General features: G+C 38.6%; 1 protein-coding gene across 7 annotated transcripts in view; it reads left to right on the forward strand.

Moving 5' to 3' along the window:
• The window catches only part of LOC105468415 (cullin 4B), a 49,607-nt gene extending 33,439 nt beyond the window's left edge, over window positions 1-16,168 (forward strand). For 3 of the 7 annotated variants that reach the window (XM_011718554.2, XM_011718557.2, XM_011718558.3), the window contains 11 exons: window positions 98-216; window positions 1,261-1,453; window positions 2,445-2,549; window positions 3,363-3,473; window positions 3,923-4,014; window positions 5,106-5,213; window positions 6,199-6,312; window positions 7,540-7,645; window positions 9,538-9,710; window positions 12,203-12,355; window positions 15,619-16,168. In XM_011718554.2, coding sequence (XP_011716856.2) covers window positions 98-216; window positions 1,261-1,453; window positions 2,445-2,549; window positions 3,363-3,473; window positions 3,923-4,014; window positions 5,106-5,213; window positions 6,199-6,312; window positions 7,540-7,645; window positions 9,538-9,710; window positions 12,203-12,355; window positions 15,619-15,714 — 1,370 coding nt within the window. In that variant the 3' untranslated portion in view covers window positions 15,715-16,168. Of the gene's footprint in view, window positions 1-97; window positions 217-1,260; window positions 1,454-2,444; window positions 2,550-3,362; window positions 3,474-3,922; window positions 4,015-5,105; window positions 5,214-6,198; window positions 6,313-7,539; window positions 7,646-9,537; window positions 9,711-12,202; window positions 12,356-13,630; window positions 13,689-15,618 lie in introns of all 7 variants that reach the window. The other 4 variants (XM_011718555.2, XM_011718559.3, XM_011718560.3 and 1 more) reach the window with 2 other exon arrangements.
• The last annotated feature ends 752 nt before the right edge of the window (window positions 16,169-16,920 follow it).

The raw sequence follows: 16,920 nt of genomic DNA on the forward strand, positions 1-16,920 counted from the left end.
CAATAATGATTATAACTCAAATTTTATTAAAATGTCTGATAATCTTGTTCACTTTTTTGTTCACTATATTTTAATGCCAAAATGTTTTAAAATACAGGTTTAAATAACCTCCTTGATGAAAACCGAATTCAAGATTTGTCTCTTCTGTATCAGCTCTTCAGTAGAGTTCGAGGTGGAGTTCAGGTTCTTTTGCAGCAGTGGATCGAATATATCAAGGTATTAACGATTTACCTGTGATTTTTCCCTCTTACAGCTTATCTACACATCGAGAGTGCATATTGGCAAGCATTTCTTGTTCGATCCATTTTTTTTTTTTTTTTTTTTGAGACAGAGTTTTGCTCTTGTCACCCAGGCTGGAGTGCAGTGGCGCAATCTCGGCTCACTGCAACCTCTGCCTTCCAGGTTCAAGCGATTCTCCTGCCTCAGTCTCCCAAGTAGCTAGGATTACAGGCATGCACCACCATGCCTGGCTAATTTTGTACTTTTAGTAGAGATGGGGTTTCAGCATGTTGGTCAAGCTGGTCTTGAACTCCTGAACTCAAATGGTCCACCCGCCTCAGCCTCCCAAAGTGCTGGGATTACAGGTGTGAGCCACCACACCTGGCCTTGATCCAATTCTTTGAAGGGAATTTTAAATTTGTTTTAAAAAGTAATGGGAATTTTGAGAAGGTCAACCTGAGAATGGTAGCTATGTGGCATATCAGCTGTAAAACTTGATTTATGTCTGACATGATTTCTGTCTTTACCACTTAAAGCAGTGAATGTAGAAAAAGAAGACTTTGAACCCCAAATTTCTTTCCTTCAATCTTACACTAAAGCCAGATTGCCATTTTAAGGAAATTGAAAGCTGACATCTTTAAAAATAAGGAAAAGATCCCAGAAGCTTCTAATAATACCCTGTTATGATATCATATGCCCAGTGATCATTGCTTACTATTTTTGTGATTATAGATGAGTGGTTAACAGTGTGGATATTTTAGCACTTTATTTTTTTGTCCTCATTTCACCATCAGCTTTATTTTGCCAGGTGCAGTGGTGCATGCCTGTAACCCCAGCTACTTGGGAGGCTGAGGCAGGAGGATCCTTTGAGCCCAGGAGTTTGAGACCAGCCTGGGCAGCATAGCAAGATTCCATCTTAAAAATAGCTTTATTTTACTTTTTAAAGATCTTTAAATATATATGCCACTTAAATATGATTTGGGGATTGTTTTCATTTTAGACAATTCGATTCCAGTAAAAAGTGGTATTTTTTCATTTTAGGCATTTGGCAGCACTATTGTAATTAATCCTGAAAAAGATAAAACCATGGTTCAAGAATTGCTGGATTTTAAAGATAAGGTTGACCATATAATTGATATCTGCTTTCTGAAGAATGAGAAATTTATCAATGCCATGAAAGAAGCATTTGAAACGTTCATTAACAAAAGACCAAATAAACCGGCTGAACTTATAGGTATGTTTTCCAGTCCTTTTTCCAGTTGTTTAATGATGTTCTTTGAGTCATAAAATGTCAATCTGAAATTTTTACCCAGTTGTAGTATTACTAATTCCTCATTTCTTTGAGGTTGCTTAGCTGGTATATCAAGTTTGAAAAGTGTTTCTAAAAACCTGGATGTAAATACTGAAAGCCCACATGTCAAAACATAATGTGCTTTCTTTGAAAGACAGTATGTTGGACCCTATTTACCTTTATTGATAATAAGTTTATCTGTTTTCCAAGCCTAAAGCGATTTAGAAATGAGGCAGGGTGTTATTTCAAACTACAAGAAAGGGCAGCATGAAATTACAGTTGTCAGTGAAAAAGGAAAAAGTCCAGGGCAAAAATAAACCTAATAATCTGGGCCCATTTAGCATAAGGATGTGATATATACTACAGTGCTTCTCAGGTTTTTCCACCCAAGTACCCTTAGTGTCAGAGGAGGAGATAACCTGAGAAGGTCTAGGGTCCTCTGCCAAAAGGATGAAATTTTGTTGCAACCTATCTACTATTTATCCTTAAACATGTAGCAAATTTTACCTTCTACTCTGTGATGTATCTGGTTTATTTTAATAGAAAAGTAATGTTTAAGATTGCTCACTATTCCTATAAAATGGACACTCCAGAAGATTCCCCATGTCTTTCCATGGCTTTGATTATGCCCCCACAGGGCTACATGAGACCTCCCCCACGGGATATCCCGATCCTATTTTCATAAACATCAGTATAGTGGAAAGTGCATTTGATCTAGAGTCAGAACACTTGGGTTTATGTTCAGGCCCTGATGTTATTAGCTCTATGGCATTGAACACTTGATCTCCCTGACTTTGGAGACTTTAAAAAATGCATATAAATGTCTGAAATATTGAAAAACTCAGTGTATCATACTCCTCTTTGGGTATATATAGTGCCCAGTACCTCATGTATTCCCCTGGTTATTAAACAACAAACTTTTTCCCCATTTTAGCTAAGTATGTAGATTCAAAACTTCGTGCAGGCAACAAAGAAGCTACAGATGAAGAACTTGAGAAAATGTTGGATAAAATTATGATCATATTTAGATTTATCTATGGTAAGTATTTACTAATGTTTTAATACTTTTCTTTTAAAATAGCACTCAACGCCAGGCGCGGTGGCTCACGCCTGTAATCCCAGCACTTTGGGAGGCCAAGGCAGGCGGATCACGAAGTCAAGAGATCGAGACCATCGTGGCTAACACGGTGATACCCCGTCTCTACTAAAAATACAAAAAATTAGCCAGGCATGGTGGTAGGTGCCTGTAGTCCCAGCTACTCGGGAGGCTGAGGCAGGAGAATGGTGTGAACCCAGGAGGCAGAGCTTGCAGTGAGCCAAGATCACACCACTGCACTCCAGCCTGGGCAACAGAGCAAGACTCCATCTCAAAAAAAAAAAAAAAAAATAGCACTCAACAGAGAAGCTAGCAAGTATATTCAACCTGGAGGGAATATTTATTTGGGAATTACAGATTTAAAATTGTTTTTAATTCACTGGGGGGATACATGAGGAATGTTACCTGATTGTCCTATGCTTTGACTCTTCTAGTATTAAGTGCCTTGATTTTTGCTACTTGGCTTAATCTCTTCAATATTGGCACCAAAGCTACCAGTCCACAAAAGCTTTTCTGAAGAAAAGTTAATGCAGTCAAGACAGTTCCCATGCAAAAAAGTTTTACAATAAAGACTTTGAAATATCTGGCACAAAAATGGATCTCTACTGCTTCTTGCATTTAACAAACTTGGATAAAATGTATAAAGTAAAATAACTTGGAATAATGGTGTGCTTTATTAAAGCACTTTGAAGCAATTTTGTCAGAACTTTTTATTGGAATATTATAAATTTTGCTTTTTTTTTTTTTTTTACATAGGCAAGGATGTTTTTGAGGCCTTCTATAAGAAAGATTTAGCCAAGCGCCTGTTAGTCGGGAAGAGTGCGTCTGTAGATGCTGAAAAATCAATGCTGTCCAAACTTAAACATGGTAGGTTTCTCATTCTTTCTGTTCCTTTTCTTTGATTTCTGAAGGAGAATGTTAGCTTCTTACCCTTTCAATCGATTTCCTCTTTTGTCAGTCGTGTCTATGTATATATGATGAAAACATAAATTGAGCAAGCTCCTGAGGTTTCCAACTTATTGTACATATATCCAGAGCTGTTGTGTTTTTTAAGATAAAGCATTGTTCTTGGTTTTATTATTTGTATAAAAGTTTCCCATTTATTTTATACCTAAATAGTAGATAAGGTTACTACAGGATTAAAGAGTTTGACTCTGAATTAATGGGGCATACACTTTGGGGTAAGGATTTCTTTTTATTCTTATGAAAGTTACAGATCATACTAAAGTAAGTTTTGTATTTCGTGTTTCCCACTTTTAAACCTCTTTTGTTTTTACCACTTTAAAATATTATACATGTACAAACATCTTTAATAGAATGCGGAGCTGCTTTCACCAGCAAACTTGAAGGAATGTTTAAAGACATGGAACTTTCTAAAGACATCATGATTCAGTTCAAACAGGTAAAAGTGAGTTAAACTCTTACTTAATTCCTCGAACTTAGTTATATTTAGTTATCCGCTTGCTGTGATTTGTACTGAAGAGGATAAATAGAAACGTGTTTGTTGTAATTACTTCATGGCAACTGAGGTGATATTCACAGTAGAAAAAAAACCATTGGTGAAATATAAGTATATTTGACCTACTTTAGGATTTATTTTTAACAAACACCCAGAGTAATACAAAAATAAAAATAAAATGTATTGAACTGAAGTCAGTACAAGAAGAGCTATAGTGGGAACAGGGCTTTCCCCAGCGTCTTATCATTTGGTGATTTGCATGTTCAGAGCTTGCAGTGGGGAGAGAGGAGAAGTGATAATGTAGCTGTATAAAGCCTTTGGGGACACTGGGGATAGAAAGCTAGATCCACAGTTTTGAAGATGTAGGTAGAAAGTAGTTTTGAAATGTTTAAGAACATAGGTGATAGTGATGGCAAGTTAGATTTTCCTCTTTTGGGGTTTTAGTAGTAACTTCTTTACCCCACAATGTTGCTAAGGTGGGAAGTGGAAGTGAAAGAATTAAGAAAAAATCAGGGTCAGTAAGATTATGAATTCTATAGTAGCTACCGAATGGGGCTTATCTGCTTTGCCCTTTTCCCCTCTTTTTCCTTCCCTACTCCAGGCCACTCCCTGCAGACAGGCAGTGGAGCAAGCGAAAAACTGGAGACTTGGGCTGGCTGGTGGGGTGAGGAATGGGGATTGCTGCAAGATGTTTAAGCCATGTAGGGGTATTCAAAGGTGGGGACTGCAGGTGGTATTGGGGAAAAGAGTGGAGGAGAGATCCTATAACAGCCCAGCTGTATGTGAGAAATTATTTAAGTTGATAATGCCTGTAATGAGGTCATGTGATCCTTGTATGCCTTTGTATCAAAATGTTAACCTCTGTACTTGCCTAATGCATTTTGTGTAGGCTTCATTTAAAGTCCTCTTAATAATTGCCTTTTATTTTAAGGATGGTCAGTGTTTGCATATAATTTCATAACGGGGAACTTCTTAAATAGGTTATTATGATACGAAATGTATGCAGTTTTAAGATCTCAGTGTGTGTTTTGATCTTACAGTATATGCAGAATCAGAATGTTCCGGGAAATATTGAATTAACTGTGAATATCCTGACAATGGGCTATTGGCCAACATATGTGCCTATGGAAGTTCATTTACCACCAGAGGTAAGAGTTACTGTTTAGAACCTGAGTTATAGGCATAGAAATCATAACATTTCCATTTTGCTTGTCATTTAAAAATAGATACTTAGAAAAAAATAGAGACCCAGGGCCTCGCTGTATTGCTCAGGCTGGTCTTGAACTCTTGGGCTCAAGTGATCCCCCCTGCCTCAACCTTCCAAAGTGCTGGGATTACAGGTGTGAGTCACCAGGCCTGGCATAGATACTTTTAAAAGTGAATGTCAGTAAACACACCAACACCAAATACCAACTGCTTTAATATTTTACTTTTGTACTTCTAAGTCCAGTTAAGAGCCTAGCTAATAATGCCAAAGTTCTGGGTTAAGGATCAATTTCCCTGGCTCTTCTTCCATCTTCACAGATTATACCCCTCATTCTACCTAGTTATTAAGAATTCTTGCACATATTTCACCCATAGGTGGGATTGCTAAATGATGGGTGCTTGATTAAATCTATCCTGACTCCTGGGAAACTGTCTAGCCCAGGACTGAAGTCCATAAAAGGGATTAAGGCTAGACAGCTAGATATTGAGAATCCTCCATGGAGATGGTTATGAAGGCCCAGGGAGTAGATCTGTCTCAAAGAGGAAGAAAAAACAGCAGAGGCAGAACTTTAGAAAAGGCTCACATTTGGCAGATGGTAGAAAGAGGAACCTGTGAAGGAAACCAGTGCAGAAGCAACAGTGAGATAAAGGAACCAGCATAGTATAGAGGCACAAAAGCTGCTGCAGGTCAATGTTTCAAAAGAGTGGATGATTAAATGGTTCAGATAGAGCAAAGGGTATAAATCCTAATAAATCCCATTTGATTTGGTGGTTGGGAGATCATTATTTTCATCAAAGTGATTGGTGGACCTACTGGATATAGTCTTAAAATTTTCCAGAAATTATATCACATGAGATAAGTATAAAAAGTGGTAAATGTGGTATTGGGTATAGAGCTTAAATAAAGCCTTATTTTATTTACTTTAGATGGTAAAACTTCAGGAGATTTTCAAGACATTTTACCTAGGCAAACATAGTGGCAGGAAACTTCAGTGGCAGTCAACCCTAGGACACTGTGTGCTTAAAGCAGAATTTAAAGAGGTAAGTGGATGTTCCCAAAACTTTTAGTTTCCATCTTTGTCTTTAATATTTAGGTCATCTTTCTTAACTAAAAGGTTAGGCTATTGTTTTGTGTTTTTTTTTTTTTCAGACAGAGTCTCACTCTGTCTCAGGGTGGAGTGCAGTGGCGCTATCTTGGCTCACCGCAACCTCCGCCTCCCAGGTTCAAGTGATTCTCCTGCCTCAGCCTCCCGAGTGGCTGGGACTACAGGCGTGCGCCACCATGCCCAGCTAATTTTTTTGTATTTTTAGTAGAGACGGGGTTTCACCATGTTGGCCAGGATGGTCTCTATCTCTTGACCTTGTGATCCACCTGCCTCAGCCTCCCAAAGTGCTGGGATTATAGGCATGAGCCACCGCGTTTGGCCAGTTTAAGCTATTGTTTTATAATTGTATCCTAGATATCCGCATGACGACAGTGAGAGCTTGTCATAGCTTTATGTATTTTTAAGTAATTTTAGCTGTGTGGTCTTTCCACAATTGATTTGGCCCTTCTGCAAAACGAAAAGCAATGAACTTTTCCCCTACTCTTTCCTCACCTGTAGATGAAAACTTTACACTGCCACTTCCTATTTTTATTTATTTATTTACTTTTAGAGACAGGGTCACACTCTTGTCACCCAGGCAGGAGTACAGTGGCACAATCACAGTTCACTGTAACCTCAAACTTATGGGCTCAAGCTATCTTCCTGCCTCCGCTTCCTAAAGTGCTGGGATTACAGGCATGAGCAACTACACCCAGCCTAACACTGCTACTTCTTGACAGAAATTTTGTTGCTGGGAGCTACGAATAGAGTGGGAGTTAAGGGGAACAGTGTGCAATGTCTAATCTCAAAAAACTTTAGCTTTTCATGACTAATCTGAGCCAAACAAATAAAAAATACATTTGAAATAGTGATTTCTTGCTGCTTGTGATGAAGATCTAGAATGACACATAAGGCTGATTAATTTTCATTACTTTATTCTATTTATAAGGCTTAAAAAAAACTGTTAAAAGGTCAGCTAATCCTTTCCCCTGTTTTAGGTAGGGTCACACCTAAACCCCACACTGAAATACTGTATTACCACGTCAAGTGGCTTTGCTGGATAATGCTAATCATGTTTCTAAATCTACTAATTGAAAAATGCTTTTCCTGTAAGAGATGATTTGATTAATTTTTCATGTGTTTTTAAAAAAGTGATGGCTAAACACTTTTATTTCTTCAACAGGGTAAAAAAGAACTCCAGGTCTCTCTTTTTCAAACACTGGTGCTGCTAATGTTTAATGAGGGAGAGGAGTTCAGTTTAGAAGAGATCAAGCAGGCAACCGGAATAGGTTTGTGTTGAATTGGTTGATTAGCAAACATTAAGTGTTCACTATGTGCATACCACTGTGTTAAGAGGTCTGAGGGACATTTATAGGAATAATCCCTTGCCTCAGAACTCTTTTGAGGGTTTTTTTTTTTCTTTAACGAGGGTCTCAGTCTGTCACCCAGGCTGGGGTCCAGTGGTACAATCATGGCTCAGGATCAAGTGATTCTCCTGCCTCAGTCTCCCAAGCAGATGGGACTACAAGTGCATGCCACCATGCCTGGCTAATTTTTAAAATTTTTTTTGCAGAGACAGGGTCTCACTATGTTGCTTAGCCTGGTCTCAAACTCCTGAGCTCAAGGGATCTTCCTTCCTCAGCCTCCCTAAGTACTGCGATTACGTGCATGAGCCCCTGCACCCAGCCAGAACTCTTTTTTTTTCCCCCTGTCAAGATGGAATCTTGCTGTGTCACCTAGGCTGGAGTGCAGTGGCGTGATCTCAGCTCACTGCAACCACTACCTCCTGTGTTCAAGCGATTCTCCTGCCTCAGCCTCCTGAGTAGCTGGGATTACAGCTGCCCGCCACCACACCTGGCTAATGTTTGTATTTTTAGTAGAGACAGGGTTTTACCATGTTGGCCAGGCTGGTCTTGAACTCCTGACCTCGTGATCCGCCTGCCTCGGCCTACCAAAGTGCTGGGATTACAGGTGTGAGCCACTGCGCCTGGCCAAAACTCTTAATATAACCATAGGGAAAGGGGGAAATGACACTTGAAATAATGTCAGAACCAATAAGTACTGGCTTGTGGTACTGACTAAGTGTGGTAGGAGTTCAACAAAGCAAGGGATCACTGTGGACTAGCACAATTGGGAAAGCTGTCATGAAGCAAGTGGCATTTGAGCTAGGCCTTCAAGTTTTGGTCAGGGAGAAGGCATATACAGCAAGGGGAAATATTTTGAGATGAGATTGGAGGTAGGAATGGGCACAGTATAGGCCCATGAAGAGCTTAATTGTAGCACGGAATCATGAAGAATCATGAAGAGCTTAATTGTAACAGAATAGTGAGTTAAAAAATTAGGTAGGATGAGTAGTGCCTGATTGTGGAGAACCTGATAAATCTAGCAAATGCAAACCTACATTGTAGTGTCTCAACTATGTGGCGTGGTGGAAGTAATTATTTGGACCACTTACTGAAGTCAATGTACAGGGCAACTGGAAGGATCAAGGGATTCCAGTTTAGACGCTGTTGGGATGATTCAGGCATAAAGTGGAAGGGCCTTAGACTAGAATGAGGCCACGAAAATGGAGAAAATTCATCTCTGCAGAAGCAACAGCTAGCTATTATGTTGAGGATGAGGGAGAAGGAAAAGTTAAAAGATGATTTCAGGGTTTCCCAATTGCGAAGGTTAGTAGTATCACCACTGACAGTTGGAAAGAGGACACAGTTATATAGAGATGATGAATCAAATTTTGGACGTGACTACAGTTGATAGTAAAACAGCCAGGCGGAATTGCCATTTAAACGTGCAACTGGAGAGAAGTGAAATGTCATTTTGGAAGATTTGGTAGTTGCGCACATCATATGATAATTGACACCTTTAAAAGATGACTAGGGGCCGGGCGTGGTGGCTCACACCTGTAATCCCAGCACTTTGGGAGGCCAAGGCGGGTGGATCACTTGAGCTCAGGAGTTTGAGACCAGCCTGGGCAACATGGTGAAACCCCGTCTCTATTTTTTTTAAAAAAAGAAGAGAACTAGGAAAAAAGCCATTGGCTAGGACAAAGAAGAGTTGTTGGTGACCTTTGGGAAAAAATGAAACAGTTTTAATAGGGGGATGGAGTGGAAACTAGATTGAGGTAGAATGTGGTAGTTGTTCATGCTGGTAACAAATAACTAAACCTCTCTTTCTTCTTCAGAGGATGGAGAGTTAAGGAGAACACTGCAGTCATTAGCCTGTGGCAAAGCTAGAGTTCTGGCAAAAAATCCAAAGGGCAAAGATATTGAAGATGGTGACAAGTTCATTTGTAATGATGATTTCAAACACAAACTTTTCAGGATAAAGATCAATCAAATCCAGATGAAAGAAACGGTATTTCTTTCACTTTCTCCTAGTCCTAACACACTGGAATTATACATGTTAATAATTAAAATATATAAAGATTTTATACCTGTAATACTGCCAATACCATTAACATTTTCTCTGCTATGTCCAGCTAAATATATTTCCGTATTTGATTTTGGGTTTTTGGGAGAGTGCTTGTACAGGATTGGGTTGATACTCAACATGGTTTTATATCCTACTTTGTTTATTTAATATTCAATCTTTAGAATTTTTCCATGCCATTAAATAGCTTCAAAAAATGGCAAATGGCAGTGTAATATTTTTACATGGCTCTTACAGTTTATTCAACCACTGTTCATTTTGGGGCAATTAAATTCATGACTTTTTAGTATTATAAATAAAATTGCAAGAAATCTCTTTGAACCTAAATTTTAATCTCTTTGATACATGATAAATGTGTGGAAGTAGATTTTTTTGGGTTAAAGGGTATGAACATTTTAGGAGTCTTAGTACATAATGTCATATTGTGTTCCAGAAAGACTGAACCAGTTTATACTCTGTCCAGCAGCATATGAGAGCCTGTCTTACTATGTCCACCAGCACTAAAGATTATATTTTCTTTTTCCAACTTGCTTGGTGAAAAATCTGAATGATTTAGTCACTATTTGTTTGATTAACAGTGAAGGTGGGCCAGGCACGGTGGTTCACGCCTGTAATGCCAGCACCTTGGGAGGCCGAGGCGGGTGGATCACCTGAGGTCAGGAGTTCAAGACCAGCTTGGCCGACGTGGTGAAACCCTGTCTCTACTAAAAATATAAAAATTAGCTGGGCGTGGTAGTGCGTGCTTGTAGTCCCAGCTACTTGGGAGACTGAAGCATGAGAATCACCTGAACCCAGGATGTGGAGGTTGCAGTGAGCTGAGATTGCGCCACTGCACTGCAGCCTGGGTGACAGAGTGAGACTCTGTCTAAAAAAAAGAAAAAAACAAAAACAGTGAAGGTGAATATTTTGTTTGTTTTTGCCATTTGAATTTGTAAGAGACTTCCAACTGCAGCATCCTGAAACTGATGGTTTCAGTTCCAATAAGGTTTAATGCAATATTTGAAAAAAAAAATTTTTTTTTTTTTTTTTTTTGATGTGGAGTCTCACTCTGTCACCCAGGCTGGAGTCAGTGGCGCGATCTTGACTCACTGCAACCTCTGCCTTCTGGGTTCAAGTGGTTTTCCTGCCTCAGCCTCCTGAGTAGCTGGGACTACAGGCGTGCACCACCACGCCCAGCTAATTTTTGTATTTTATTTTATTTTATTTTATTTATTTATTTATTTTGAGGCAGAGTCTCGCTCTGTCGCCCGGGCTGGAGTGCAGTGGCGCGATCTCGGCTCACTGCAAGCTCCGCCGCCCGGGTTCCCGCTATTCTCCTGCCTCAGCCTCCCGAGTAGCTGGGACTACAGGCGCCGCCACCACGCCCGGCTAATTTTTTTGTATTTTTAGTGGAGACGGGGTTTCATTGTGTTAGCCAGGATGGTCTCGATCTCCTGACCTCGTGATCCGCCCGTCTCGGCCTCCCAAAGTGCTGGGATTACAGCCTTGAGCCACCGCGCCCGGCCTAATTTTTGTATTTTAAGTAAAGATGAGTTTTCACCAGATTGGCCAGGCTAGTCTCGAACTGCTGACCTCATGATCCACCCACGTCGGCCTCCCAAAGTGCTGGGATTACATGTGTGAGCCACTGCGCTCAGCGGAGAAAAGTTTTAATGTAGGACAGCAACCAGTATCTTCAAACAAGTTCCTGTCATTTTCACATACACATCAAAGGATATTTTCTTAAAGGATTACCATGTCCTTACTTTTAAAATGTTTATGCTGTACCAGGAAGAAACTGCTGCAAAAAGCCCAGACTTTTTTTGGTTTAGTTACGAAAGATGAACATTTTTGCTTTAGCATCAAGATTGGTAAACCGCCTCCTAAATACCTACATGTCTATAAGTCTTGAAGGATTGTAAGCATTAATGGCATGCATGTCTGATTTATATATTACAAAATAAAAATTAATTTTCAAAGAGTTTGACTCTTAACTAGTTTGCTTAGCCAGTTAATACCATGCCTTGAGTCAGGTCAGACAGAGTCCGTCACTTTATAGACAAGCTGTTGTCATAGAGAAATCTGGTTAACAATCCATTGAAACTGATACACATATTTAGAAGATACCAAAGACAGAGTAAAAAAACAAAATGTTAAATTCCACATCAGCTATCTCTACTTCTAGAAAAGCAATTCAAAGATGATGTTTTTCTATTAACTAATATTAGCATTACTTCATTGGTATAGGGCAATATAATCAGAACAGAAAGGAGTTATGTTTGTAGGCTTTTTCTCTGTCAGCGTCTATATAAGACCCCAATTAGAAAATTCAGTACCTTTAAAGCGATAACAATGCCATGTCCCTAAAATGCACAATTTATGTAAATAGTCAGGTTTTGCTTCTGGTATAATTCTTAGGTTTAAAACTTTTTTGTTAGGTTGAAGAACAAGCAAGCACTACAGAAAGAGTATTTCAAGACAGACAATATCAAATTGATGCTGCAATTGTTCGAATTATGAAGATGAGAAAGACACTTAGCCACAATCTCCTTGTTTCAGAAGTGTACAACCAGTTGAAATTTCCAGTTAAGGTAGGTACTTCTGTGTTTTCCTATTGAGCGTGTTATAAATAAAAGAAAGTAGATTAGATTTTCAGATACAAATCTTGCAAACATAAAGCGTCATGACCATTTAGAGAGAGAAAAGTTTTAATTTTCCATTTTGATGCATATGATTTCCAAAAAAACTTTGTTGGCATATGTGGGCAGCAGTGACAAAAGGGGAAAATAACAGAAAATCCTGGATACCTGAAAGTTTAACTGCTAAGTGAGTCTTTGAAATTTTCAAGTTTATTCACTATATTTCTTTTGAACTTCTTGGTTGGTTTATTTACTTCTTTTCCTCTTGAAATACCATGGTATTTGTTGAAATACCATGGTATTTGACAGATTCGGTTATTGTGGATTGAGTTAAATCTCCTGTTTAGTTAGCTTATGTAAGAGATCATCTGTTAAAGACCATGCAGATAACTAGTCATCATTAAGCATCTTTTTGAAAAGTGTAGTGATAGTTCTGGTAAACTGAAATTGGTCATTAAATGGAAATGTTCCACTGTGAGTGCCCAATAATAAAGTCACTTAATGTGATGTCGTACTGGCCTATTTTCCAAGTTTTAGGAGGTAGATAGCCAAACCCTTGGATGATAAACATTGATAGAGTTTGAATAGACTGCTAGCTATTAGGGTTCTTATGAGCTTTAGACTTTCATAAATCACTTCACTTTGCTGATCTTGTTTCCTCTTTTGTAAAATTGAGATAATAGTGCTTACCTTGTAGGATTATTGTGAGGTTTAAATGAGATCATGAATGTAAAAATCTTAGCACTGGATCTGGTACATAATAAGCACTCTGTAGCTCTTAGTTCTAATAAGGTAAGCATTTTCTTTTCTCCAAACCTAATATTGAACTCCTTATTACCACACTCTTACCCTCATGCTCTGCCTAACAATCATTTCAGCTGAAGCCAGAGAGATCACTGATGCTGGGGAAATTAGGGGATTGCTGTAGTTAATATTGTGCTGATATTCTAGGTCTTTCACTGTAATTAAGAGAAAGTCATTTGATTTCCAAACCTTGGGATTTCTGGATAAAATTTTCACTGCTGCATCAGACTGTCTCCTCTCTTTTCCCCTCTTGAACAAGTGGTCATTTTACTTATACTGAAAAACTTTCTATTAGCAAACAAGATTATATTATATTTACAGGCTAGATACATAAGATATATAGTGGAATTTTGTCATCCAGGAGCTTAGAATGCAATCATGAAGATAAAGCTACAAGCTTTCTTGATTACTTTTAAATCACAGGATGCAGAAATCCAAGTCAGATGCATTAAACCAGAAGTATGAAGATCTAAATTATGAGGTACTTCATTTATCAAGCCATTTCATGTAGTTTTTTGTTTTTTTTTTTTTTCTTTTTTTTCTTTTTTTTTTTGAGATGGAGTCTCACTCTGTCATCCAGGCTGGATTGCAGTGGCGTGATCTCGGCTCACTGCAACCTCCGCCTCCCGGGTTCAAGCAATTCTTCTGCCTCAGCCTGTCAAGTAGCTGGGACTACAGGTGCGCACGACCACGCCTGGCTAATTTTTGTATTTTCAGTAGAGACAGGGTTTCACCATATTGGCGAGACTGGTCTCAAACTCCTGACCTCGTGATCTGCCCACCTCAGCCTCCCAGAGTGCTGGGATTACAGGCATGAGCCACTGCACCTGGCCAGTATTCTTTTAAATAGTGATTTTTTTTTTTTTTTTTTTTTTGAGATGGAGTCTTCTTGCTCTGTCACCCAGGTTGGAGTGCAGTGGCGCAATCTCAGCTCACTACAACCTCCACCTCCCAGGTTCAAGCAATTCTCCTGCCTCAGCCTCCCTAGTAGCTAAGACTACAGGCGCCCGCCACCGCACCTGGCTAATTTTTGTATTTTTAGTACAGATGGGGTTTTGCCATGTTAGCCAGTCTGGTCTTGAACTCCTGACCTCAGGTGATCCACCCGTCTTAGCCTCCCAAAGTGCTGGGATTACAGGCATGAGCCACTGCACCTGGTCTAAATAGTGATTTCGTCAATACATTTTAAATCTTAATTTATAAAAATTAAGCCAGCTAACTCTTGCCCAAAGTAAAGGTGTAATTCACAAACTATCTTGACAAAACTATATAGTCCTCATGTGAAGTTACAATAAATGTAGTCTTTTGTATTTAACCACGCAAAGGGTAGCTGCTTCTGGCATGACCTCTTTAAAATAGAAAAGTAATAGAAAGTATTGCGTAACAATATGACAAGGGTGTGACAGTTTAATGTATGTATAGTATATAGTACAGGTTGAACACCTTTAATGAGAAAATCCAAAATCTGAAATGCTCTAAAATTGGAAACTTTTTGAATGCCAACATGATGCCACAGGTGGAAAATTCCACACTTCACGTCATTTGACAGGTTGCAGTCAAAACTTTGTTTCATGCACAAAAGGTATAAAATTATCTTCAGGCTATGTAAGGTATGTATGAAACATAGATGAATTTTGTGTTTAGACTTGGGTCCCATCCCCATGATATCTCACTATGTATATGCAAATATTCCAAAATGAAAAAATCAGGACCAGGCAGGGTAGCTCATACCTGTGAGTACTGGGATTCCAGTACTTTGGGAGGCTGAGGCTGGGGGGAATCACTCAAGAACAAGAGTTTAAGGTAAGCCTGGGCAACATAGCAAGACCCTGTATTTTAAAAAAATTAAGAACTATAAAAGAAAATTAAAAATCGAAAACATTTCTGGTGTTAAAAAATCTTCAACATAGCTGAGCACGGTGGCTCATACCTGTAATCCCAGCACTTTGGGAGGCCGAGGCAGGTGGATCACCTGAGGTCAGGAGTTTGAGACCAACCTGGCCAATACGGTGACACCCCGTCTCTACGAAAAATACAAAAATTAGCTGGGCGTGGTAGCTTGTGTCTGTAGTCCCAGCTACTTGGGAGGCTGAGGCAGAAGAATCGCTTGAACCCAGGAGGTGGAGGTTGCAGTGAGCCGAGGTGGTGGCACTGCACTCCAGGCTGGGTGACAGAGTGAGACTCCGTCTCAAAAAAAAAAAAAAAGAATCTTCAACGTGTATAAAACATTTTTAAACCTGGTTTATTTTCATGATATTTTTCTCTAAAAAAGAGATTTAAATAAATACAAATTTTAAAAAAGGAGATTAAATTCTTGAGCCAAAACTGTTGTGTTTTTAATGGGGTGTTAACTAAATGGGCTTGAGCCAATGATAATGAACTTTACATTGAAAATTTGCCTTCTCTTACAGCCTGCTGATCTTAAGAAGAGAATAGAATCTTTAATTGACCGGGACTACATGGAAAGAGATAAAGAAAATCCAAACCAGTACAACTATATTGCATAGAATGTTGCAGCATTTGGTGTCATATGCAGTAGCCAGTGGATAAACTAACCTGTTGATTCAATATTATTTGACTCCTTTTTTACTACCGATGACCAAATGAAGCAGTGTAATTAATGGAAATAGTTGAGTGGACTTTTTCTCAGTGGTTAACATGCCCATTTTAAAGAGTAATACTTACCTTTAAGAAGAATGTTGTTGAACTCTTTGCATGTTATTTAGTATGATGTGCAGAAAACACTTAAGAACGTACCTGGTCTTCATGAATTCCTCTTTGGAACTGGGAAAGAGATCCCTGTGGCTATTAAAAATGGGGGAGGGTTCTTATATACCATTAATTATGAAGCAAAAGGTTTATTTGCTTAAAATGTCATTTAAAGATACCTAAACTGCATGCAAACTTTATTTACTGTACAGAGTTCTGGATGTATTTATCAAATAGAAAAACCACCCTTGACTTGGTTGTTCACCCGTTTTGTGATTTCCCTTGAAAAGAGAAATGAATTGTCATAGCTATTGATATTTTACTAGGTAATGTTCTGTTACACTGAAAGGGATGTTTTTTTAAAAAAATTATTTGGAAACAAGTTTTCAAGTAGGGGGACAGTTGCTTACATAATATCTTGTATATTCACATCCTAAAAATTTTCGTTTATGAGTATGGGATGTGTATATATGGCTTAGCCCCAAGTTAACTGTGCTGATTAACAAGTACTTATAAAAATAGATAAAATAGAAAATTAATGATCAGTTGTACTAGAGGAACATCATAGAAGAGAAAAATCCAACTCTTTCTTTATATTAAAAATGAATACAATAAGAAAATTGCAAAAGAGACCAAAATGAACGTGTTTTGTAAATTGTTACAGGAGCAAAAACTTCTCAACTAGTTTTCAACATACTTTAGACTTTAAATGTTGTTTGGACAGTTTTGTCTTCAACTTGGACCAATTGTAGATTGTTACGGGCTTCCTAGGATTTAGCATTCCTATTTTCTCTACCAAAGTTTTTTTAGAAGCATCCCAACTCTTCTCTTTGTTGATAAATAAGCCTTTCCTGTCATCTTCATTTTAACTTCCTAAAACCCTAGATACAAAGGTCCTCCCTCATTTTTCCCACACAACCCCTGTTTGGGAATTTGAGATTCTGTGTCATGCTGGTTTTCCTTTCGGAATTGCTTGAAATTGAGTTCTCTTAGCCACTGGACAC

Source organism: Macaca nemestrina, chromosome X (assembly GCF_043159975.1).
Source record: "Macaca nemestrina isolate mMacNem1 chromosome X, mMacNem.hap1, whole genome shotgun sequence".
NCBI lineage: Eukaryota > Metazoa > Chordata > Mammalia > Primates > Cercopithecidae > Macaca > Macaca nemestrina.